The sequence below is a fragment of the Xenopus tropicalis genome, chromosome 1 (genome assembly GCF_000004195.4).
Source record: "Xenopus tropicalis strain Nigerian chromosome 1, UCB_Xtro_10.0, whole genome shotgun sequence".
NCBI classification, from domain to species: domain Eukaryota; kingdom Metazoa; phylum Chordata; class Amphibia; order Anura; family Pipidae; genus Xenopus; species Xenopus tropicalis.
The window spans coordinates 87,156,219-87,183,226 of NC_030677.2; the positions used below are offsets into that span (position 1 = coordinate 87,156,219).

At 40.1% G+C, this 27,008-nt stretch overlaps 1 protein-coding gene across 12 annotated transcripts in view; it reads right to left on the reverse strand.

Moving 5' to 3' along the window:
- mapk10 (mitogen-activated protein kinase 10) overlaps nucleotides 1-24,628 on the reverse strand; it is a 175,566-nt gene extending 150,938 nt beyond the window's left edge. For 3 of the 12 annotated variants that reach the window (NM_001318247.1, NM_001318248.1, NM_001114219.2), the window contains 1 exon segment: nucleotides 24,153-24,492. Coding sequence is in view for 5 of the 12 variants with exons in the window: in XM_031901405.1 (XP_031757265.1) it covers nucleotides 24,153-24,155 (3 nt within the window). In the remaining 7 variants the exon portion in view is untranslated. 12 annotated transcript variants of the gene reach the window in all.
- Between the last annotated feature and the right edge of the window lie 2,380 nt (nucleotides 24,629-27,008).

Here is a 27,008-nt window from a genome sequence, read left to right on the forward strand (position 1 = left end):
GCCTTCATCTTGCAGGAACTGCTGACACACTCCAGCCACATGAGGTCTAGCATCGTCTTGCATTAGGAGGAACCCAGGGCCAACCGCACCAGCATATGGTCTCACAAGGGGTCTGAGGATCTCATCTCGGCACCTAACGGCAGTCAGGCAACCTCTGGCGAGCACATGGAGGGCTGTGCGGCCCCCCAAAGAAATGCCACCCCCCACCATTACTGACCCACTGCCAAACCGGTCATGCTTGAGGATGTTGCAGGCAGCAGACTCTGTCACATCTGTTACATGTGCTCAGTGTGAACCTGCTTTCATCTGTGAAGAGCACAGGGCGCCACTGGCAAATTTGCCAATCTTGGTGTTCTCTGGCAAATGCCAAACGTCCTGCACGGTGTTGGGCTGTAAGCACAACCCCCACCTGTGGATGTTGGGCCCTCACACCACCCTTATGGTCTGTTTCTGACCGTTTGAGCATACACATGCACATTTGTGGCCCGCTGAAGGTTATTTTGCAGGGCTCTGGCAGTGCTCTTCCTGTTCCTCCTCGCACAAAGGCAGAGGTAGCTGCTGCTGGGTTGTTGCCGTCCTATGGCCTCCTCCACGTCTCCTGATGTACTGACCTGTCTCCTGGTAGCGCCTCCATGCTCTGGACACTACGCTGACAGACACAGCAAACCTTCTTGCCACAGCTCGCATTGATGTGCCATCCTGGATGAGCTGCACTACCTGAGCCATTTGTGTGGGCTGTAGACTCCGTCTCATGCTACCACTAGAGTGAAAGCACCGCCAGCATTCAAAAGTGACCAAAACATCAGCCAGAAACATAGGAACTGAGAAGTGGTCTGTGGTCACCACCTGCAGAACCACTCCTTTATTGGGGATGTCTTGCTAATTGCCTATAATTTCCACTTGTTGTCTATTCCATTTGCACAACAGCATGTGAAATTGATTGTCAATCAGTGTAGCTTCCTAAGTGGACAGTTTGATTTTACAGAAGCGTGATTGATTTGGAGTTACATTGTGTTGTTTAAGTGTTCCCTTTATTTTTTTGAGCAGTGTATTTCTCTGTTCAATAAAAAGAAGGTGAGTGATATAGAAACAGTGGACACATAGTCTCCTCATTCTGTAGGCTCACTGTCCCTGATAACATTGGATTTTGTGGAAAAGAAAATATTTTAGGGATGAGGTAGGTTTCCCACATTTTACATACATTTTACACATAAAACCCACTGTTTACAGTTCCTGAATATCTGTGCAGTAATATCCTGCTGGCAACTACTGGTGCCTTCTTTTTACAGTTGTGTTTCAGTATTTCTTATACATTAACTGGCTTTCTAAAACAACCCAAATATGATTGTTCTGCTAAACTCTGCACAGTAGTTGATAATGCAATACACTGAACAAGTTGTTGAGCCAGCAGACTTTTTTTTACACACACATAATGCAGTGATTGCAATTACTCATCCACTATTTTGTCTATTTGATTTTTAAAAAGTGCACACAAAAAATTATTTTCACATTCACTGGCTTTGAAAAATTAGAGACGCATTGCTAAATATAAGATAATGTTGCCTTAATTTGCTTTTTTCTACCTTCAAAAAATCTATAATCCTATGTAAATAGTTAAATTTTTGGTAAATCGCCGGTGGGATGGCATTTGGGGGAGATTAGTCGCCTGAGACACAGGAGATTTGTCGCGGGTGACTAACCTCCCCGTGTGCCAGAGCCCTTAGACATATTGCTCTGTTCCTGACCACCTACTATTTTACAGTGCACACCAAAAGCTTGTAATTATCCAAGCAATATGCATGTGAGATTCAGCATGCCCATTAGACAGGCACTTGTCAACCACTGCTAATTATTTACGCACATGTGCTTTCTGTACAAGAAAATAAGAATTATTTATGCAATCATGAAATTCTAGGCTGTATTATGTTATTATTCTAAGAACTTAAGAAATCTGGGTAAATCATTTGGGATGTCTTATTACTGCAGAAAATGTATTTATTGGTTTCATAACTAAAATCCTTACAGACAGATAAAAAAACACAGTAAGCTTATATCTCTTATGATGTTAAATTCATATAAAACAGTTTATAGACATTTTATGCAAGTTAAAAATACAACCCAGTTCACAATGTAGCATTTACTTCTCCAGTCTGTTTATCTTGATAATCTACTTAATTGAATGGCAGATTACAAATCCTTGGAAACATGGAGGGAAATCCACTTTTAAGGAAAGCCCTTTAGAAAGAGTGAAAAAACAGGGATAATATACCTTTCCCAATGACTTAAAATATTATTAGGCTCCTTTATATAGCACCAATATATTCTGCAGTACTTTAAAGAAAAATGAATCATTTATATCAGTCCCTACATCAGTGTACCCCCCAGTTCGAGTCTTTTCAAAAGATAAACTCCATGCTATATCTTCATGGCACCAGGGCTCAACTAGATGGCAACTGGACTCAAAATAATCTATGAATTGCACTGGTCTTTAATACTTTTTTCCAGTTAAATTAAAAATAAAATTGAATTACTGCCTGCCACTGCACTTCCCACCATCATACTGGCCTAAGCATCTGATATAATTAAATGCAAATGCACTGTGGCCTATTGCAGGTAGTACTCTATAACCACAGAAATGAATAATGGATATAAAAGATATAGGAATCCAAAGAAGGGCTTGCAGGGTAGTGTGCATTTTCATTACATGGCCTTTTATAAAGGGGTGGTTCACCGTTAAGTTAACTTTCAATATATTAGAAAATGTCCTATTCCTAGCAAATTTGCAATTTGTCTTTCGTTTTTATGTTTTTTTAAATTTTTTGCCTTCCTCTTCTACATTTTTACAGCTTTTAAGGGCTCTGGCGCCCAAAACAAATCTCCCTGTTCGCAGGCGACTAATCTCCCCGAACTGCCATCCCACCAGCGAAAATGTAAGTCGCCGGTGGGATGGCACACGCTGCGCAGGCGATTTCGGCAAATTGCTGAAGTTGCCTCGCAAGACTACTGACTGATAACCACTGAGAAAGTAAACTGAACCAAAATTAAAATGAAAGAGGAATATTAGGATTGTTTTGGCACCAATATAGATTTATGCAACTTCGTTATCATCAAGTATGGTGTTTTATTATTACAGAGAAAAAGGAAATCATATTTAAAAATAAGAATTATTTGCTTAAAAAGGAGACTATGAGACTACCTTTCCTTACTTAGGAACCTTTTGGATAATCGGTTTCTGGATAAAGGATCCCGCACCTATATAGTACACAACTGAATTTTCTTCTTTTCCGACGAATAAAAGTGATGCAAAAAAAACAAACAAAGGGAATGGTTGCATTCACAAGCAAGCATGAACAGATCAAATTATAAAATATAAAATCTATATGGGGCAGGAAGTGTCACACAGTGCAGTCTCTCACACTGGTTAAATTTAAAAAAAAAAAATCCTAAAGAAGGGCTTTCGTGAGGCAAAGATCAGATGGCCATGTAACTAATGTCAGTCATTCCCAGTCATGACCTACAAATTCCCCTCTCCCCGATGGACAAATGAATTATAGCAGAAGTTTTACAAACGTCTCGAAATTTAAAAACATGGAGTATCCCCAGACACAGCAGACACAGGATGTTCTGCTATTAATCATGTGTACAGTGTAATTTTATCACCATTACAGGCTGTGTTTTTTTTATACATAGGGAAGACCACTCAAGGATAAGCATTTCACCATTGATATTCAATTATGTGTATACAGGTTCATTGACCTAGACATTATCAAGAAGAAGGTAATTTACCACACAATTTAGATTTTTTGTGTTAGAGCAGGTTTTGAAATATAAAAGGGGAGGAGACCATGTATAATTATTATCACTATTAAGAACAGAGGTCTATTGCATCAACAAACTTTAAACTCTATGGCTGACTAGAGTCTGTAAGGATTATAACATGCATGATTTGCATAATTTAAGGTATTATTCTTAGGGTTGTAGTATGGGTGTGCTTTTAGATTCTTATCAAGTACATATATATATATATATATATATATATATCAATTGCCGTTGCAATACAATAATCAAGTGATGCAGGTGTTTCGCAAAGTTTGAACATCTGGAGTGTTACATTGTTATATGTAAAATGAGCTTGAGAAATTAAGAGGAGAATCCCAAAACCCACTGTTTATATATATGGATGCATGCACCTGTTTCATGAATCATTTTGAAGTCCAATATGTATACACTCATGAGTTGGTGTCTGGACGATTGTGTTCCATCCACTGGTTTTACACTCACATACAGTGGTGTGAAAAACTATTTGCCCCCTTCCTGATTTCTTATTCATTTGCATGTTTGTCACACTTAAATGTTTCTGCTCATCAAAAACCGTTAACTATTAGTCAAAGATAACATAATTGAACACAAAATGCAGTTTTTAAATGAAGGTTTACGTTATTAAGGGAGAAAAAAAACTCCAAATCTACATGGCCCTGTGTGAAAAAGTGATTGCCCCCCTTGTTAAAAAATAACTTAACTGTGGTTTATCAATTTCAATTTTCAATTTCAATATCAATTTCTGTAGTCACCCCCAGGCCTGATTACTGCCACACCTGTTTCAATCAAGAAATCACTTAAATAGGAGCTACCTGACACAGAGAAGTAGACCAAAAGCACCTCAAAAGCTAGACATCATGCCAAGATCCAAAGAAATTCAGGAACAAATGAGAACAAAAGTAATTGAGATCTATCAGTCTGGTAAAGGTTATAAAGCCATTTCTAAAGCTTTGGGACTCCAGCGAACCACAGTGAGAGCCATTATCCACAAATGGCAAAAACATGGAACAGTGGTGAACCTACCCAGGAGTGGCCGGCCGACCAAAATTACCCCAAGAGCGCAGAGACAACTCATCCGAGAGGCCACAAAAGACCCCAGGACAACATCTAAAGAACTGCAGGCCTCACTTGGCTCAATTAAGGTCAGTGTTCACGACTCCACCATAAGAAAGAGACTGGGCAAAAACGGCCTGCATGGCAGATTTCCAAGGCGCAAAGCACTTTTAAGCAAAAAGAACATTATGGCTCGTCTCAATTTTGCTAAAAAACATCTCAATGATTGCCAAGAAAATACCTTGTGGACCGACGAGACAAAAGTTTAACTTTTTGGAAGGTGCGTGTCCCGTTACATCTGGCGTAAAAGTAACACAGCATTTCAGAAAAAGAACATCATACCAACAGTAAAATATGGTGGTGGTAGTGTGATGGTCTGGGGTTGTTTTGCTGCTTCAGGACCTGGAAGGCTTGCTGTGATAGATGGAACCATGAATTCTACGGTCTACCAAAAAATCCTGAAGGAGAATGTCCGGCCATCTGTTCGTCAACTCAAGCTGAAGCGATCTTGGGTGCTGCAGCAGGACAATGACCCAAAACACACCAGCAAATCCACCTCTGAATGGCTGAAGAAAAACAAAATGAAGACTTTGGTGTGGCCTAGTCAAAGTCCTGACCTGAATCCTATTGAGATGTTGTGGCATGACCTTAAAAAGGCGGTTCATGCTAGAAAACCCTCAAATAAAGCTGAATTACAACAATTCTGCAAAGATGAGTGGGCCAAAATTCCTCCAGAGCGCTGTAAAAGACTCGTTGCAAGTTATCGCAAACGCTTGATTGCAGTTATTGCTGCTAAGGGTGGCCCAACCAGTTATTAGGTTCAGGGGGCAATTACTTTTTCACACAGGGCCATGTAGGTTTGGATTTTTTTTCTCTAAATAAAAATAAATAAATAATAAAAACCCTCATTTAAAAACTGCATTTTGTGTTTACTTGTGTTATCTTTGACTAATAATTAAATGTGTTTGATGATCAGAAACATTTTGTGTGACAAACATGCAAAAGAATAAGAAATCAGGAAGGGGGCAAATAGTTTTTCACACCACTGTATACAGTGAGGAACATAAGTATTTGAACACCCTGCGATTTTGCAAGTTCTCCCACTTAGAAATCATGGAGGGGTCTGAAATTCACATAGTAGGTGCATTCCCACTGTGAGAGACAGCATTTAAAAAAAAAAAGCATTTAAAAAAAAAAATTCAGGAAATCACATTGTATGATTTTGAAAGAATGTATTTGTATTGTACTGGCAACCAGCAAGAATTCTGGCTCTCAAAGACCCATTACTCTGCCTTTAAATAGTCCCCCTCTACTTCACTCATTATTCTAAATTAGTAGCACCTGTCTGAGCTCTTTAACGACACCTGTCCACCCCACAGTCAGTCAGACTCCAACTACTACCATGTGCAAGACCAAAGAGCTGTCGAAAGACTCGCTGTGTTTGGAGGAAAAATAAGGATGAGTTGAATGCCAAGAACACCATCCCTACTGTGAAGCATGGGGGTGGTAAACATCATGCTTTGGGGGTGCTTTTCTGCAAAGGGGACAGGACGACTGCACTGTATTAAGGAGAGGATGAATGGGGCCATGTATTGTGAGATTTTGAGCAACCACCTCCTTCCCTCAGTCAGAGCATTGAAGATGGGTCATGGCTGGGTCTTCCAACATGACAATGACCCGAAGCACACAGCAGGATAACCAAGGAGTGGCTCCGTAAGAGGCATATCAAGGTTCTGGAGTGGCCTGGCCAGTCTCCAGACCTAAATGCAATAGAAAATCTTTGGAGGGAGCTGAAACTCCGTGTTGCTCAGCGACAGCCCCAAAACCTGACAGATCTAGAGGAGATCTGTGAAGAGGAGTGGGCCAAAATCCCTGTTGCAGTGTGTGCAAACCTGGTCAAGAACTACAGGAAACGTTTGACCTCTGTAATTGCAAACAAAGGCTCCTGTACCAAATATTAACACTGATTTTCTCAGGTGTTCAAATACTTATGTGCAGCAGTGCAATATAAATACATTCTTTAAAAATCATACAATGTGATTTCCTGAATTTTTTTTTTTTTTTAAATGCTGTCTCGTACAGTGGGAATGCACCTACAATGTGAATTTCAGACCCCTACATGATTTCTAAGTGAGAGAACTTGCAAAATCGCAGGGTGTTTAAATACTTATGTTCCTCAACTATGATAACTATGTATAAATATATAAGGGGATCATACAATAACCTTTCTAATGTTTTATTTACCAGTAGGTCCTTCCAACGGACACGAGGGCACCCACTCCGTATAGAAGAAGGGAGGTTCCATTTAAATATTCGGAAAGGATTTTTTACTGTAAGAGCTGTGAAGTTGTGGAATTCCCTCCCCGAATCAGTCGTGCTGGCTGATACACTATATAACTTTAAGAAGGGGCTGGATGGATTCTTAGCAAGTGAGGGAATACAGGGTTATGGGAGATAGCTCTTAGTACAAGTTGATCCAGGGACTGGTCCGATTGCCATCTTGGAGTCAGGAAGGAATTTTTTCCCCTCTGTGGCAAATTAGAGAGGCTTCAGATGGGGTTTTTTGCCTTCCTCTGGATCAACTAGTAGTTAGGCAGGTTATATATAGGCATTATGGTTGAACGTGATGGACGTATGTCTTTTTTCAACCCAACTTACTATGTTACTATGTTACTGAATATGATACCATATTTGACACTATAGTTTACTGTGAAAGTGGGCAGTTACTCACTGATCTGTATGTAAAACCCACAGATCACAATAATCTATTGCGGTTTAATAATGCATGTTCTAGGGCTAACGTTTCCTTCCTTCCTTGGTCTAAACTCAGAGTTAAACGTATTGTGTCAGATGAAGAGAGACTGTGGGTATCCATTCAGGTTGTTCGACAAGAAAGTGTAATACATAAGAAGCCTAGATTGTGTGATGAGTATATAAGAAAATACACAAATGTGTAATGAACAGACTAGAATACCTTTTGTGCATTCTTATCATCCTAGTATGCATAAGATTCATTGGAATATATACAAACATTGGCCCCTTTTACATAGGGCATATCCTGACATTCCTTAATTTAAGCCAACACTTGTTGATGTCCCCGTAACTTACATGATAGACTGGTAAGGGCTAATTTGGGTACTGAAAGTAGTGATCCACAGAGGTAACTTATTATATTATACAGCACCACTATGAGATCTCAATTATAACAAATCCTTAAAGTTAAACAAATAAATACAGATTATAGTCCTTATTCAATCCATTTGGATGCAGGGAATTTAATCTCTTAATCCACCATACCTCCCTCTGTTTAAGTTTCAATTCCCGGTTTCCCCCCTTCCTCTGTGGGGGAACTCCCTCCAAAACGGTATACCTCAACTGTTTGGGGGTATGGCCATGTTCTTTAAAATGTTTTGAAAGTGGTAAAATATTGTTCCCTACATTAATTGTGGATTTGTGTTGTGAAATCCGAGACTTCACCTTTTGAACTGTTTCTCCCACATATATCTTTTTACATGGACAGATAATGGCATAAACCACATATTGTGATAAACATGTAAAGTGTCCCCTCAATGCAAATTTTTCACCTGTCATGGGATGTTGAAATACCCTCCCCCGTATCACATATTTACATTGTTTACAATCTAGACAAGGGTACATTCCACTCTGGGAGTATCCAAATGGATTGAATAAGGACTATAATCTGTATTTGTTTGTTTAACTTTAAGGATTTGTTATAATTGAGATCGCATAGTGGTGCTGTATAATATAATGAGATGCTATAACTTTGCTAATGAGTTATGTATGTGAACAGGGATGAAACTCTGTACTCTGTATATTTTATAAATGGTGAAATGGGGATGGAACCCTGTACTATGTTTGTATAATATGTTATGTGGTCATTTCCTCTCTGTAGACTATAAGTAGCTTCCTTTGGGAATCTGTATATGCAATTACTGCCCACATGCCTTGAGGAAGAGCCCGGCCGGGCTCGAAACGTCGCATTTTGTGTACAGAATGAATTTGATCTTTTAATATACCTTTTGCACTTTAAAGTGTGTGCTGTCCATTCTTGAACTTATTGTATATATATATATATATATATGTATACTGTATATATAGATGTATTTGCAAAAAATGTATTTAAATATTAGAGTTTTTTTATACCTGTAAGGGCTCTGGCACACGGGGGAGATTAGTCGCCCGCAACAAAACTCCCTGTTCGCGGGCGACTAATCTCCCCGAGTTGCCTACCCCTGCCATCCCACCGGCGAACATGTAAGTCGCCGGCGGGATGGCAGACGCGGCGGCGTGATTTCGCGCAAATCGCCCCGCCGCGTGTGCCATCCCGCCGGCGACTTACATGTTCGACGGGGGGATGGCGGGTCATGGCAACTCGGGGAGATTAGTCGCCCGCGAACAGGGAGTTTTGTCGCGGGCGACTAATCTCCCCCGTGTGCCAGAGCCCTAACAGAGTTATTTAGCAGGCATTGTGTTCTACAATGCTATACACACATGTAGAGCTTTATAAATATATACAAATATGTATATATTTTGATGATGCCCAGACCATGTGCTGGTTAGAAAAATTAACAGCAGTCCAATAATTTGGTGTACAAAGGTAATTCATAAGGCTTGCAAACTGTACTAACGCTCTGGTATTGTGGGCAGACAAGGCTGATTTTCACACACTGGCAAAAGAGCACTGCCAAGACAGCCTGTTGCAATAAATGCAGTGAATGCTTAATGCAGCAAGCAAGCACCTGAATGACATAACACCCACAAAGAGTACCAGTCCTCCAGCTGCCTTGCCAAGAAATAAACAGTTCGTTCCCCAGCCTAAACCAATCCTCCACCCCACCCTCCCCACTGATTTTGCAGAGGAAAAGGTGTACTTTAACTTCCATACCTGCCTTGCAGCCCTTGACTTATGTATTTGCCACATGAGGGAAAATTAATTTTCATGTATGTGCTCTATACTGGACGGGACAGTGTTGCATTATTAATCATGTCTTTTATATTTTTACATTTTAGTTTTCATTTCTTACATATTACATTAACATATTTTATAGTTTACATTTTTTAATCATGACTTAGGAGAGGAGAAATTGTATATGAACAACAAAGAAATTTACTTTATTAACTGATTGATTAACTTCTATAGCAACAACCTAGTAGTACTAGCAATGAAGTTGTTGCCTATATATATATATATATATATATATATATATACTCTCCATAGAAGGCACTCACGGCATACAGGCTACAAGAAAAATACTTTATTGGATGCCCAAATCTACGCGTTTCGATCCACTGAGGATCGTCATCAGGATATATATATGTGTGTGTTGATGTGTGATGAATTTATTGAGCAACATTTTGACATAATACAGTCCCTCCCCAAGGTAAAGGAAGGAGATTCAATATGTCTGTAACTGTGAGTCAATAAATTATTTTCATAATTTTAGACAGGTATACTACCCCTACGTGAAACTCTTACCAAGGAGACCTAGAAACCTGCTTTCTTCTAATCAGAGTGGATACTCTGGTGCACAGTAAAGATCTAATAGCTTACTTAGACCCAGAGATGTTTATATATGAACATTTTATATATTTATATAAGCATTCTTCCAAATTTTTCTGTGTGTAATGGCAAGACAGAGCATTTTGGTCTCCTTTAAATGGGATGTAAACCTGGAAATGCATTTCAGCTTAATGAAAGAAATGTAAATGTAATTCTAGGAACTTATATATATATAGTTTAAAATTTATTTGTATATGTACATTTCATTCAGACAGCTATCATTTGCTAATTTTCTCAAGTGTAAAAGCACACAAAGAAAATGTTTCTTGCATCGCTAAGGTTAGGGATAGTGTTTGACTTTTATGGTAAAGCAACTTTACAATTAAATGGATTGATAGGAAGGTTTTAGAATTTTGGAAAGCGACAACATTTTTTGATCAGTTGAAGAAATATTATTTTTTCCACCATCAAGAACAAATAAAATTTACAACTCTGTAGGGTTGCAACCCCACCCCTTTAATGCCAGCTACATCCTGAATGACTAATTAGCAAATTAGTTTAGATGCATGCTGCAGACTGAACTGATTTAAGTGCAGCCAGGCAGCATGGCATCTAAATTAATTGCTAATTAGCCATGCAGGATGTTGGTTCATTGTGGCTGGTATTAAGGGGTAAGGTGGCAAGTCTACATCTCAGTCTTTAATAAATCTGTATTTTTGAGTATTTGTAATAATTTTAAGAAGCTTAGGCCTGGGCCTTTGTGGTCTCGCCACCAATCCGGGTCTATTTACAGAATTACATTATAATGTTACGATCTTATGCAATTGTACATCATGGCTTAATAATGGTCATTAATTTAAACTGACAAAAGCATAACCTCAAAATAAAGGAAAATATACATGTATTTGTAAGCAAAAGTATCTTGTCCTTGGAACCCTTCCCTGTTCCAAACATTCTCTGAAGTGATTAATTTATTTTATGATCTGGCAGTCTGACGAATAAGTCTGAGTTTGGCACATGCTAGGAGAATGCTACTTGCCTGAGTAATGTGTAATGCGGCCTTTAAATTCTGATGGAGGAAGAATAATGGACTGGGACTGTTTTTGTCATTTGGCTATGACCCCTCATTTGGATTAAAGCAAACCTTAACATTACAGTGTATCAGGGTCGGACAGAAATGACAGGACCCTGGGAGAAATCCATAATCTCCACCAACCCAGACGTGCTGCCCCGCCTGGGCTGCCCCATCAAAGTTAAGGCAGAGGAAAGCAGAATGTACACAATGCAGCACACACACGAGCAGGGCTAGGGGGTGCATACTTAAGGAAGAGGGCCCTGGAAGTTGTAAGGAGGGGTTTGATGTTGCCACCCCTGTGGGCCACTAATGCCACAGTCTGATGCTGTAGAGTAACATTTTTGATATATTTAATGCTTCCAGCTTTTGTGACAACTGCTTGGGGAAACTCCTTTCATGTGGCATTATTAAACATCATAAAACATATTAAAATAACCTTGGATATATTTATTTATTTTTATTACCTTGCCCTAGCTACTGCGTTTTGCATCTGTGAAACCAATAGTCAATTCAGTCTTCAGAAACATAGGTTAATATAACTGTTTAATATTTTAGCAGGTAAATGTCTTTTAGGATTCCTAGTCCAGAATCCAATCCTCAATCCCCAAGGGTCACTAAGAGATGCGTGATTATGTATATATGGCTAGGAAGCTTCCTGTTTTAAGTCACATAGAGAAGATTCCATACTGAACTCATCATTTCCTGCTATATGTGCTATCTTTAGACTAGTGCTTACCCAGTAGTGGCTGTTATGCAGTGTTTTCAAGTGGATAATGCAAAAAAGCATGTACTCACTCAGTTTCATGAGAAACTGGAAAAGTTACTAGGAATAGGACATCCCTATAACAAAATAAAAGTTAACGTAAGGTGAACCACCCCTTGAACAGCATGTCATTAAAATACCAATTTCTTGGTATTAAAAGTAGCAAGTACATACTTGTAGCAAGTACACAAGTAGCAAGTACTTATACTTTGCTTTGCAATGACACTGACTGAAGAGCACTGTGTTATGAACACAGACAGCACTTGATTCAAAGTATAGTACACAGGTCTCTGCGCTCCGAAATGGTCTGTGGCTATTTGCACAATGCTCCATACAGTAGGCCAATGTCTGATTGCAGTTTTTTTAACTTTGCACACCACATGGGGCATTGTGAATTAGCACTAGATTTAAGTAAGTGTAAGTGACTTATATTTGACACCAGAAATAATGTAGATAATCAGAAATTAGAAAATAATGTAAATAATAAGTGCTGTAAAATGTTTTATTTAAAAAAAACACTTTAGTGTGCTTCGGCAGCACACTAAGATAGTAGTAATATTATAGGAGATTTGACAAAAATTATTTTAATTAATGAAAAAATGTAACTCCACTAAAGTGAGCAGTTTTAATCATATGAGTAAGTGCTAACTGTTCTGTGTCATTTCCATAGCAATGAATAAAAATGGAAAATCATGTGTGATTCATTTAGTCACTGAAAAAAATAAGATAAGTCACAACTGCAGATGTACAATCCATTCCCCAAGTTTGTTAGATCTCACTGGCAGGGTCTTCACCTCGTCATCTCATGTTTACAGTTGTTTTTACTTAACAATTAATTCTACATCACTGAAGAATATATTATTTTAATAATATAATAATGATATGTAGTTTGAAGTAATTATACCTAAATGGTGCAAATAGTTACATACATTATGGTGCACACAAACATTATTAAGAAAATAAGGATTTCAGGATGTTTTTATTCTTATTTATTCTGTGTTTTTATTCATTCATGCTTTTAATATTGAGAATTTTCTATAAATAAATTTACTTTACTTTTATAAAAATGTGACTGTAGCTGAGGTTGAAAAAACCTCTAAAATTGCAAAAATATAAATTTTGATAAATCTGACCCTGTGTGTCTACTAGGGAAACCATCACTTGGTTTTATTGGCTTCAAAGGGATTAGGACTGCCCTTAAGGCTTTTAATAGAGTGGTAATTATATGTCCAATGTGACCATTTTCCTGTATTTAGCTGCTGTTCAATAGTTACCATTAAGGCCAACAGCTTAACCAATCCAGTACCACAAAAGCCATATCTGCCAGACCCATCTGAAAGGATTTTTTATGAGACGATGAAGCTCTAACAAAAGATAAATAATTTGCTCTTTACCCACTTGATATGATTTAAAAATATTGTGCACATCCGCTGGCCCAGACTGGCAATGTGTGGGTTCTGGCAAATGCCAGAGGGGCTGCTGTTAGATGCCACAGACAGTTACTATGTACAGTATATATATATATTGGACTGGCGTGGGCTTTTTTGGCCTCTGTGTAATTGAAGCCTATTTTGAAGCCCAGTCCAGCTCTGCCCATTAGTGATAGAACTAGAGACTTATGGTCTGCCCACTCAGGGCCGGATTTCTTAATGCATCGCCCCAAGGCTGCACTCATGCATAGCCATTTAACTCACGTATGGAGCAGTGGGGAGAAGAAATGCTGAAGTTTTCTGCGTGTCCAGTCCCCATTTCTCCATATGCGAGCAAATTTTCAGTGCGGCTTGAGCGGCATGCCACCCCTAAAATTGTGCCGCCCTAGACCCGGATTTGTGGCCTCACCACAAATCTAGGCCTATGTCCACTGCAGTACAGTGAGACCCATTAGGTGTGCCCCAGTGCTGTTGCAAGAACAATGGGCCCCTGAAAATTATGCTATTTTTGCAAATGATAAAACTGGGAAAAGACATCAAAATCTGTCAAATTTTTCAATTTGGCTATACAAACCAGTCAATACAGACTCAGGTTCACTGCTTTTAAAGTTGTCTGAAAAAGCCAGCTAGGTGAAGTCACTTGCCTATTAGAATTATGATCACACACATATCATGCCCAACTGGACAAATTGCTATTAAGAATGAACAGTGGGTTATATGTACTCGTCAAACAACAGATTTTAGAAGGCAGCTTAAGCCATATAGAGGCCTATGTAAAAAAAAAAAGTTGTGAAGATAAAAACATTAGATACAGAAGAGGGATTACCAAGTGCAAGGCATGGTGTGAAGGGCAAAAAAACCCAGGCACATGCTGCCATGCTTTTTTGCACTTTTGCACCTTGCCCTGCCCTTTATACCTTGGGTGCAGCACTTTAAATGGGGGAGGGGGGAGGGGGGGCAGTGGCACATTGGCTTCCCCTTTCCAGCACCATAACTTATGTGGCATTGAGAATTATAAGTGAGTGGCAGAATTAGAAGGGTGAAAGAGTTGTGACCTTCAAGGTTGCCTTGCATCCACCAGCGATGGGTTTGAACCTCAATAAGTTTCTAACTGCACAGCGAGTTTGGGAGCTGCTAGCGAGTGTTGCATGTAATCTAAAGTGTTGCATGTAGATTAAGTGTATAACAGGCGTTAAAAACAAAAAAGGCGCTTGGGGTTTACTGTGCATGCTGGGAGTGCTGGTTGAAAGGAGGAAGTAAGTGCAATTAACTAACTGCTGTGTGACTTGTAAGTGCTACCTGGCTGATTGAGCATACTAATTAAGGGGGTGGAGTAAATCTGGTAAATTCTCAACAGACGTTTGGCTGTTTGGTTTGAACCTCAATATGTTTCTAACTGCACAGCGAGTTTGAGAGCTGCTAGCGAGTGTTGCATGTAATCTAAAGTGTTGCATGTAGATTAAGTGTATAGCAGGCGTTAAAAACAAAAAAGGCGCTTGAAACTTAAAAGGCACTATACAAGGGATTGCACTCGGGAGACTGTAAGTACCCAGTTGCAATATGAGTTGCAGTATGATTGCTGGTGTGACTCAGTGTGCATCTTGTCGCATGTATGTGGTCCTGGAGCAGCAGTTCCATGCAGCATTTACTTGTGAGAGATGCAGGTGGGTTTTCCTCTTGGAATCTGGTAAAGGGGATGGAAGATTTAAGCTATGAGGTTAGACTGTCGAGGTTGGGGTTGTTTTCTCTGGAAAAGAGGCGCTTGCGAGGGGACATGATTACTCTGTACAAGTACATTAGAGGGGATTATAGCCAGTTGGCGGATGTTCTTTTTTCCCATAAAAACAATCCGCGCACCAGAGGTCACCCCTATAGATTAGAGGAACAGAGCTTCCATTTGAAGCAGCGTAGGTGGTTTTTCACGGTGAGGGCAGTGAGGCTGTGGAATGCCCTTCCTAGTGATGTGGTAATGGCAGACTCTGTTAATGCCTTTAAGAGGGGCCTGGATGAGTTTTTTAACAAGCAGAATATCCAAGGCTATTGTGATACTAATATCTACAGTTAGTATTACTGGTTGTATATATAGTTTGTATGTGAGTGTATAGATTGGTTAGTATAGGTTGTGTGCTGGGTTTACTCGGATGGGTTGAACTTGATGGACAATGGTCTTTTTTCAACCCTATGTAACTATGTAACTATGAATCTGAGGTGCAGAATCTAAGGGGGGAACTGGCAGCACTGAGGGCAGCTGCAAACATGGGGGAGAACAGGAGGCTCACTGAGCAACCACTGGCAGGGGCCGGTGTAATGGGGGGTGGAGAAGGGACAGTGGAGGTTAATGAGGGAGACAAATTTGTAACAGTTAAGAGGGGCAGTAGGGGACACAAGGGTAGGGGGGCTGGTTCACAGCTTGTACAAACCAACAGATTTGCCTCTTTAGGTGAAGATGCTGGGGAAGGCAGCTCTGAGCTGGCATGTATGGAGCAGGCTGACTCTCAGAGCACCCTGGGAGCTGGCACCTCTAATACAGGTGGGGGGAATAGTGCTAGGAAGGGAAGGCAGGCTATAGTTGTAGGGGATTCCATTATTAGAAAGGTGGATAGGGTAATTTGTCGCAAAGACCCTACATGCCGAACTGTGTGTTGCTTGCCTGGTGCTAGGGTTCGGCATGTGGTGGAACGAGTGGACAGATTGTTGGGAGGGGCTGGGGAAGACCCGGCGGTCTTGGTACACATAGGTACCAATGACAAAGTTAGAGGAGGGGGGGGAAGTCCTCAAGAATGATTTTAAAAAGCTAGGTGCGGAGTTGAGGGCGAATACTTCCAAAGTAATTTTCTCAGAGATATTACCTGTGCCACGAGCAACATTAAGAAGGCAGCGGGAGCTTAGGGAGATTAATGCGTGGCTGAGAGATTGGTGCAGGGAGGAGGGCTTTGGGTTTCTCCAGAACTGGGCTGATTTCTCAATCGGCTACAAGCTCTTTGCCAGGGATGGGCTGCACCTCAATGATGATGGGGCAGCTGCTTTGGGGGAAAAGATGGCTAGCGGGTTGGAGGAGATTTTAAACTAGGAGTGGGGGGGAGGGTGCAGCGGGAAATTCTGTGGTAGACCGGATAGATGAGGTAGTGGGCATAGTAAGGGAAAATGGGGGAGGAGACTTGCTTCGGGATACTGATAATGGCAGGGAGGCCCATAAGTTGTTTACACGTCATTCTCACGCCGGAACCAGTATGAAATGTATGTTTACCAATGCAAGGAGTCTGACTGGTAAAATGGGAGAGCTGGAGGTACTGGCGTTGGAGCGGAAATATGATGTGATTGGTGTTGCTGAAACTTGGTTGAATTAGTCTCATGACTGGGCTGTTAATATTGGGGGGTATACATTGTTTCGGAGGGACAGGGGCAATAGAAAAGGAGGAGGAGTGTGTCTGTTTGTTAAGCAGGAATTAAAAGCAAATATTAAGGAGGAAGTGATGGGGGTAACAGAGGGAGCTGAATCCTTATGGGTTGAGCTTCTCACAGATAGTAAAGAATCTACCAAGCTAATTGTAGGGGTATGCTATAGACCCCCTAATGTAAGCGAAGAGGAGGAGGCCCAGCTCCTGTTGCAAGTAGAAAAGGCTGCTAGTTTGGGGCAAGTGATAATAATGGGGGAGTTTAATTACCCTGATATTGACTGGGGCAATAGTACTGCCAGGACAGTAAATGGGAACAAGTTTATAAACTTGCTGCATGACAACTTCATGGCACAGGTTGTTGAGGAGCCAACAAGGAACCATGCTATACTGGATCTAGTGATCTCTAATGACCCAGAACGTATAGCAAATGTGCAAGTGGTTGAACCCCTGGGTAATAGTGACCATAATGTTATTTCATTTGATGTTTGGTGCAGGAAACAAATTTACACAGGGGCAACAAAGACACTAAATTTTAGGAAGGCAAATTTTAGCTCCTTAAGGGCAGCGCTTCAGGGCATAGATTGGAGCATTATGTTTTCTGATAAAAACACAGAGCAGAAATGGTTGTCATTTAAAATGATATTAAATCATTACTGTTCTCAATTCATTCCATTAATAAGAAAAAGTAGAAGTGTTAAGAATCACCCTATGTGGCTTAACTCTGAGGTAAAGAAGTTAATAGGGAGAAAAAGGAAAGCTTTTAAGAAATATAAGTCAGAGGGGACAGTAGATGCGTTTAATGATTATAAACACTATAACAAGTGTTGTAAAACAGCAATCCGGAACGCAAAGATAGAAAATGAGGAGCGCATCGCGGCCGAGGCCAAGACTAACCCCAAAAAGTTTTTTAAGTATATTAATAGTAAAAAGATGCAGGTTGAGGGTGTGGCCCCATTGAGTTATAGTAACAATATGGTTACAGCGGATACAGAAAAGGCAGATGTGCTTAACCAGTTCTTTTCTTCTGTGTATACAGTAGAGGAGCCAGAGGGCCAAGTCCCACCTAAGAGCTGCACTGTTGCCTCAGCTCCAAATACACATTGGTTGGCACAGGATATGGTGCTTAAAGGGTTACACACGATAAATGTAAACAAGGCACCTGGGCCAGATGGAATACACCCTCGGGTACTGAGAGAGCTAGAGGTAGAATTGCAGTGGCCCTTGTTTCTGATATTCTCAGACTCGCTTTCATCAGGTATGGTACCTAGGGATTGGAAGAAGGAGTAAGATCTCAGCCTGGCAATTATAGGCCTGTAAGTTTGACATCCGTGGTGGGCAAGTTATTTGAAGGTTTGTTAAGGGATCACATACAAAATTATGTAGTGGAGAATGGCATTATGAGCAGTAATCAGCATGGCTTTATGAAGGACAGGTCATGTCAGACCAATTTAATTGCTTTTTATGATGAGGTAAGTAAGAAGCTGGACAGTGGGGATGCAGTAGATATAATCTATTTGGATTTTGCCAAAGCATTTGATACCATTCCCCACAAACGACTGCTTTCTAAGCTAAGGTATATTGGTCTTAGTGAAGTCGTTTGCACATGGATAGAAAACTGGCTACAGGATCGGGTACAGAGGGTGGTTGTTAATGGCACATTCTCTACTTGGAATAAGGTTCTCAGTGGGGTCCCTCAGGGTTCTGTACTGGGTCCACTTTTGTTTAATTTGTTCATAAATGACTTAGGGGAGGGTATTATGAGTAATGTATCAGTGTTTGCAGATGACACAAAACTCTGCAGACCAGTCAATTCTATCCAGGATGTGACATCCCTGCAGCAGGATCTTGACCAACTGGCAATCTGGGCAGCTAAGTGGCAGATGAGATTTAATGTGGATAAATGTAAGGTCATGCACCTGGGATGTAAAAATATGCAAGCCCCGTATACCCTTAATGGGACTGCACTAGGCAAATCCATAATGGAGAAGGAGCTTGGAATCCTTGTAGATAATAAACTTGGCTGTAGCAAGCAATGCCAGGCAGCAGCTGCAAGGGCAAACAAGGTTTTGAGCTGTATTAAAAGGGGTATAGATTCACGGGAGGAGGTGGTTATTCTTCCCCTTTACAGAGCGCTGGTAAGGCCCCATCTAGAATATGCTGTTAAGTTTTGGTCTCCAGTGCTCAAACGGGACATCTCTCAAACGGGAAAGTCTCAGTTATGAAGAAAGACTGGCCAAGTTGGGTCTGTTTACACTGGAGAAGAGGCGCTTAAGAGGTGACATGATAACTATGTATAAATATATAAGGGGAACATATAATAACCTTTCTAATGCTTTATTTACCAGTAGGTCCTTCCAACGGACACGAGGGTACCCACTCCGTTTAGAAGAAGGGAGGTTCCATTTAAATATTCGGAAAGGATTTTTTAGAGCTGTGAAGTTCTGGAATTCCCTCCCCGAATCAGTTGTGCTGGCTGATACATTACATAACTTTAAGAAGGGGCTGGATGGATTCTTAGCAAGGGAGGGAATACAGGGTTATGGGAGATAGCTCTTAGTACTAGTTGATCCAGGGACTGGTCTGATTGCCATCTTGGAGTCAGGAAGGAATTTTTTTCCCCTCTGCGGCAAATTAAAGAGGCTTCAGATGGGGTTTTTTGCCTTCCTCTGGATCAACTAGTAGTTAGGCAGGTTATATATAGGCATTATGGTTGAACTTGATGGACGTATGTCTTTTTTCAACCCAACTTACTATGTTACTATGATGCACTCTGCATAATGCATGTATGCCCTAGACACAAATGCTTGCTAAATGAGTACTAAGATGATTTTGCAGATGATTAAGCTGATTTCCTTAGTGTTCTAGCACAGGCATCCAAGACATATGTAAATTAAGTTCACAAGCTTGTGCTCTCAAAGCCATCACAGTGCATTGTGCCTGATTCAATTCTGAGCTTTCAGAAGGAGCCAGAGCTACACTCTAGAACTGCTGTCAGGTAACCTATTGTTTACCTACTCTCATGTCCCAAGCCGTGCTTGGATTTCTTTTACATTTGAGTGCTATTCTGATATCTACTGGGAGCTGCTATCTTGTTCCCTTCCCATTGTTCTGCTGATTGGCCGCTGGAAGCGGGTGATATCACTCCAACTCATCAGTAAAGTGTGACCGAAGTTTGTCAGCGCACAGGTCACAAGGTAGTGGCACCCTGGTAAATAAAGAATATGACTAGCCCCATGTGAAATTTAAAAATTAAATATAAAAAAATCTGTTTGTGCTTTTGAAAATGGATTTCACTGCAGGACCCTGCTGGAGGTATACATTTAACAGTATGTAAGTTGAGACTTTAGACAATTCAGGTCTGCATAGGTACATTTGCAATGAGTTAAACTGTTTATATTTTCTGTAGAAAAATATTCTTTAAGGTATTAATGCAAATCTCCACCCATGCACTGACATCCAACACAGAACCAAACTGAGGGAGATATTTATTTGCCAAGAAGGGAACCCAAAATAACTTTAGGGTTTTTTTTTAGGACTCAACTACAGTTTTCATTGAGATATAGTTCTTTAAAAGGAAGATATAACTTTATGCATTTATGACAACTTGAAAAAAAACGAACAATGGCAGCTTGTTGTTCCAGCGAGCCTAATACCAAAACAGCAAACCTTTTACAGTTTATGGGATATCCACCAATGCACATAAACTAGTTGGCTAGCAAGAAAGAAAGATACAAAATTAGGCAAAGCGAGGCTTCAGCTTGTAGATGGAGTTTGCAGATTGGCAGTGATCATAGGTAGGATTGCAACTTGTCTAGTATTGTACTGGCTTGGACAGTAAATATGATACTTGACACCAAGGGGCACATTTATTAATGCACGATCTGTCAGAATCAGTTTTTTTCTTACTGAGCGTATTTTCTGCGACAATTTCATACCTTGTGACAAAATTTGTGCGACAAAATCATATTGTCACACCGAGTACGAAAGTTTCGGATTCATTCAAGCTTTGTTATCGTGACTTTCCTTGGGCCAGGTTGGCTTTCGGAGCGCCAATACGATATTATCGTGACTATTCCGATTTTTTCGTAAGCATTTTCGTGATATTTGCGATCATCAGAAATTATCGTATCCAATCCGAATTTTACCCATTTCGGGATTCGAACTCGTAATTTGATGAATGTGGCCCTAAGTATGATGTGTTGTAGCTGCAGTGCCAAAACTATGCTATTAAACAAGTGGCCTGAGTACATATCCACTTGATTTTTTAGCACTTTATACATTAAAACCTTTCATAGGCCTGTTCCAGGTTGACCCTTTTGCTCTTTATTATTAAGCCAAGCACGAAATCTATAAGGAATATACATTGATATATATTTGTATGTATATATTTATACAGCAAGAAGAGGATCCACACTCAGAGGACTTATGAAGAAAAAATGTTGTTTATTCAAGCAGACTGACATTTTGGCTAACACACTAGCGGCTAGTATGTTAGACGAAACGTCAGTCTGCTTGAATAAATACCATTTTTTCTTCATAAGTCCTCTCAGTGCGGATCCTCTTCTTGCTGCATCTTCTAATCTACTTGGACCTGTACCCAGGATGCTGTACCTTCCTAGTAGACGTGAGTGCCGGCATCTTTATGGACAAATATTATATATATATATATAAAGATTTTGTGTTGTTTTTCCCTTTTGAAGCCCATAGCCAGCAAGAAAAGCATTTCTTTGGTTCAGTGCTTTGGAAACCCTTTGATGACATACCAGCCAGTTTGGCAACAATACGAATACATTACAAAAGACACTGCCCACACCCAGAGTCATCCTGTAAGCAAGAAATTGTCAATAGATTTCAGTATATATTGGTCGTACACTGAGCTTTTGAGTCTATGGAATATGTAAGCTTTCTGCATAAGGCTCAGGTGTCAAAGTTCACTTAGGCCCCATCAAATCCATTTCTGTTCTTTTATATTCAAGTACTTATTTCCACTGGGAAAAATGTGAGTCAGACTGACATTTTAATGCACTGAATTTTAAATGGACTAATATTTCACTTGTATCTGGATGCATTTTTGCTGTCAAAACAAAACAATGGGGGGGGGATAATCTTCTAAGGAATGAATAACCATACTGTACATGGCTGTGCAGATTCGTTCCATGAAAGTGCCAAGTCCAGACACATTTGTCACGCTGCTGAGGTTGCAGCAGAATCCTCATGCAAGCAATGGGAACAACAATGGCATTGCCATTACATTTTGGCAGCTGTCATTTTCACTGGGAGCTCTGCAGATTAACATTTTAATAAGAGGAAAGGAAAAGACAGAGGAAGGGCTATCGAAAAATTAGGCTGCCTAGAAAAAATGAAAGCACTATCATAATGAATGGCTGCTGTTTCAGCTACAACAGTACAGTGCAGATCTGCACCAAGCATACACCAGGATATATTCATGTGGGTAAAAAAAGGTTCCTATCTTCATTTTATTCTAAAACCTGAACTACATGAAATAAAACAAGACTGTGTTCTATCTTGAGAGAAATTAACACACAATACATAGATTTACTGGTGTCTTTGAGGGAAAAAAATCTGTAAATAGCAGCAATAGGCAGCTGCAGCATGTTTACTTGAGGGAAAATAAATGAGAACAGCTTAGAGGTTTATTGAGGTCAGCACTTTTTTGGCATTTCACTGTGTGCTGCAGAGAATACAAAGCCATAGTAATGAAGTATGTGGATAGTTAATGCTGCACTCTTCACATAAAGCTGAACTGTCAAATCACTGCAGCTAACGGTCTTCTGTACCAAAACCAGCTACAGGAAAGGCCTGCACAACAATGCATTTTGTCTAATAATTACCAGTGCAAACCTGCAAAATGTAAAGCTTACTCATGTAATTCATTAACATTTTCCTACTCATACTAAGTTCACAAGTCTATATAAAACATCAAATACTGTTTTTACTTGCATTTTAATAGAGATCCCATACAGCAATGGTTTTAAGCCTCTAACCTTGTTTACCAAAGAAAAACCACAGAGAACTGATACTGCAGAGCAGCCATGCTTACACAATTCCAGAAAATCTGGAATATATAAAAGCAAACTCTGCGCAAGCAATCTTTTGTCTACATGCTATACTATAAACTACAAAAGAAATTATTTTAGTAACTTATTTAGAGTTTTCCAAAGCCCAAATATTTCAAAACGCTGACTAAGCTATAAATAATTATCCTGCTGAAAAATGTACCTTTTACATACATAGTTTCTAGCAAATGATCGAAACCATTAATAAAACACATAGGAAAGTATAATTGGTAATATTTAGGATCTTTAGGACTTTAGTCATTAATTAGGCTTCTAATGTATGGTCTTTAGAAATGCAACTTCCATAAACAGGGTACCTGAGAATAATGGGAATTGTAATTGTAAAGCAGCTAGAGCTTGCTCTAAACAAAACCTGTATCCACAAATGTGTATTTGAACACAAACCTTGCTTAATTTATTTTTTTTAAAAACTGCTTAGGGAAAGCTGGTTCTGTTGGAATCACAGTGCTAAAAAAAATGATTAAAGCCTAATCACACCTTTTTTGTGCATAATCTATTAAAATATAAATGGTAAGAATAGGTTTCGATTATATGTTCCAGTAAGGCCATTTTTTCCATTCCCTGTTGTCAATGCATAGACAAAGGTATGTGTGTTGTGGATGGCATATAGACACAGCAATCAAAATATAGTCCCCTTAGCCTGTATATGAGGAGCAGAACAGGGCTGCATTAGTGCACCCTGGCACCTACTGTTTTAGCACTCACTGCTTCTACACTGGCCCTTCATCCTGCTACATGAACTGAGAGGAGAATTAACATAACCAGTTAGGCATTGTGTCAATCCCACTGCCCTATGACATGAATATGGTTTTTGCAATAACCTCCCACCATTTATATATTTGGCAGTAGTCCATACAAGCACCGCACCCAATATATTCAGAATTTACACACAATATTCTTCCCAGAATTTAAACAGAAAACAATGGTAATTGTATTTTTAGAAAGGAATAAACCTGCATTAATAACAGCAGCATACCGAGACTAGGGCTACTCACCATTCCGTGCCTGCACTGCAACAATTCACATCCACAGTGGCTCCTCCAAAGATAGCAATTCTATGTGGCTTTTTTTGACCCCGTTCCAAAATACATGTGTATTGGTTAGATTAAACGATGCCCATGAATGGGGTAGTATAGGAAATAAGAATAAAAAACAAATTTCTTATAAATATAGGAGGAAATTAACTTAATTCTTTGTATAATGTTTTAATAATAAAAATAAACAAAAAAAGAAATAGAAAGTGAAAAAGGGAGTGATGGAAAAGAACAGACGGGCTTGCTGAATCACCTTCTTTCACTGCCTGGAAAGCATTGTGCACAGTGATGCTGCCTGTACCATTGTGAAAGCTACGACAGGAGATAGGCAAGAGGGGTTTAGGGAATGGAGTCGCTATGGCAACTAAAAGGAGCATGCATGACGTCAAAGTACAGAGAGGTCTCAGGGGGTGAGATGGGTGGGGGAGAAGAAAAAAAACACATAGGAGGAGGGAAGAACGGATTTAATCTGCAGTCACGGCTATCTTTTCTGTGAATCAGAGGCTGCTGGGAGGAAATGACAGGCAAACAAGGAAGAACCACGGAAAGCAGTCTCTTCAAACATCACAGAGACTACCCTTTGTAGAGAACTGGACTCTACCACCTGAAAGAAACGTGACGCTCCTCTTTGCAGCGAAATATTAAATATTTTGTCACAGACAAAATGTGTGTTACAGATATATGTAGCTAAAGATTACACACTATGATATGTATAAGGTATTTAATGAGGGGGGTGGGGTTGTTTAAATGACCAACTGTGCATTATTACAGCAGCATCCGGGGCCCTCTCAGACAGGCAAGGTCATAGCTGGTTCTGGTGATGCTTACAAAAGACTCACTGTGCTGGGATGGACGTGGTATCCTCACCAATTTAGTTCTATGGAGCAGGTTTCTTCTGAAAGGACCATGATCAAAAAATTTTTATGTTGTTTTTTTTGTGCATTTACACTGACAGAAATTAAGGATGATTAATATCATCCATATTAATAAAAGTTGCTAGATAAATAAAATGCACATTTAAGCCAGTGTAACCATTATTTGGCTATAAAATAGGCAAAACCCAGGCTAGTATGGTTTTAGAGCACGGGGACCATGAAACTCTCACACGGGATGGGCCTTCGCTATATAAAAGAGACCATGCGGAGCAAGGGTGTAGTGGACTACAACTCACTGTAGCTGTGTGCAGTGCAGTCTAGCAAAGATGGACGCCAGAAGGTTCTTGCAGTTGAACTATAGACAGGTCAGGTTGAACTATAGACACTGCCTTGCTAAACACTATATTGGAGTGCAAGGGGTGTGATCAACCAAATAAACCAATAGGCACAATATGTAAATGGTAAACTAAATACAGTAAATGGCCCAGTAACAGCAGAAATAAGGAAGTGGTAAGCTCTAAAGCCAGATTAACCCTATGGGTCCCTACACCAGCTTATTCACTGTGCACTTGAGCATCTTCTACCTTTTACAATTACTCCAAATTTGCCTAAAGCTTTTGGTACTTACATATGTGGAGTATATAGATAGTAAGATTAATAGCTGTTCGTGTCATGTCCACTAGCTTGCACATTATTTACAGGACTGCCATCTTCCACCCAGCAGCACTGCACCTTCCATCAGATGTTTATTGAAGGAAAGTACAGAGAGCAGAATTTACCTTGGGACTGCAACTTGCTCAAGCATGAACACATATTTGCACCCCTTTGACCTTTTGCATGTTTTCAGGGCAAAAGAAAATGTATCCTTATATTTCATAATTTAGTCTGATGGATTTATATATACACAACAGGATCTGTGGCAGTTAAAATCTACAGTAAGCTACTGTTGCTGCAATCATATTAGTCTTATGTATATAAGTGAATGTATAATTGAAAATGCTGTGGTACCATATTCAATTTAAATGTTTGTGAATAGAAATCAACAAACTAAAGAGTACTTCAAGACTGTCCCTCCCTAGAATGCCAAAAATTTCCTTACAGTGAGCAGAGTTGAAGGCATAGATAATTAAGGTTGGTTACTTATCATTAAAATAATTAGGATCTAGCACACAGGCCTTTTAGATAGCACAGGTGCTTTCTAGGACAGCTATGGTGTTTAAGGGCTCTGGCACACGGGGGGAGATTAGTCGCCCGCGAACAGGGAGTTAATCGCGGGCGACTAATCTCCCCCGTGTGCCAGAGCCCTTAGAAGAACTGGCTGAAACATAGATTACAAAAACAGGTGGTAAATGGAACATTTTTTAAGTGTTAGTAGAGTAATGCAGAGGTCTTTTCTTGGTCTTTTGCTTTTTAACATCTTTATTAATGACCTGGAGGTGGGCATTGAAAGTACTGTTCCTATTTTTGCTGATGATAGTAAATTGTGCAAAACTATGGGGGGGCGTGGCCAAGATGGTGCAGCGAGAAGACGTGTTTCACCGCTGCTCCATGCTATGTTGTCAATATTCTGCTTAAATATTAACGGCACCAGTGCTTAAACTGCTGATTACTGACAACAACCAACTAGACCAACAATAGGGAAACACAGAAAGAATGCAAGCCAGAAAACAGGCTTGAACGTTATCTCCAGGTATTCCAAGAGACGGGGAAGGCCATAGACACGGATCCACCCTCGTCTGCATCTGAAACCAGCCTTGGCACCACCTCAACTTCGGAACCCTAAGCTGCTCGTTGCTATTAAGGGGAATCATGCCTTAATGACTACACAATTGGAGACCATCAAAGTCGATATATCCCTGCTGCGCCACGACTTCCAAAACCTGCGGGAACACACAACCAAAGCAGAGCGCAGGATATCGTCAGTGGAAGACTCGCTTCATCC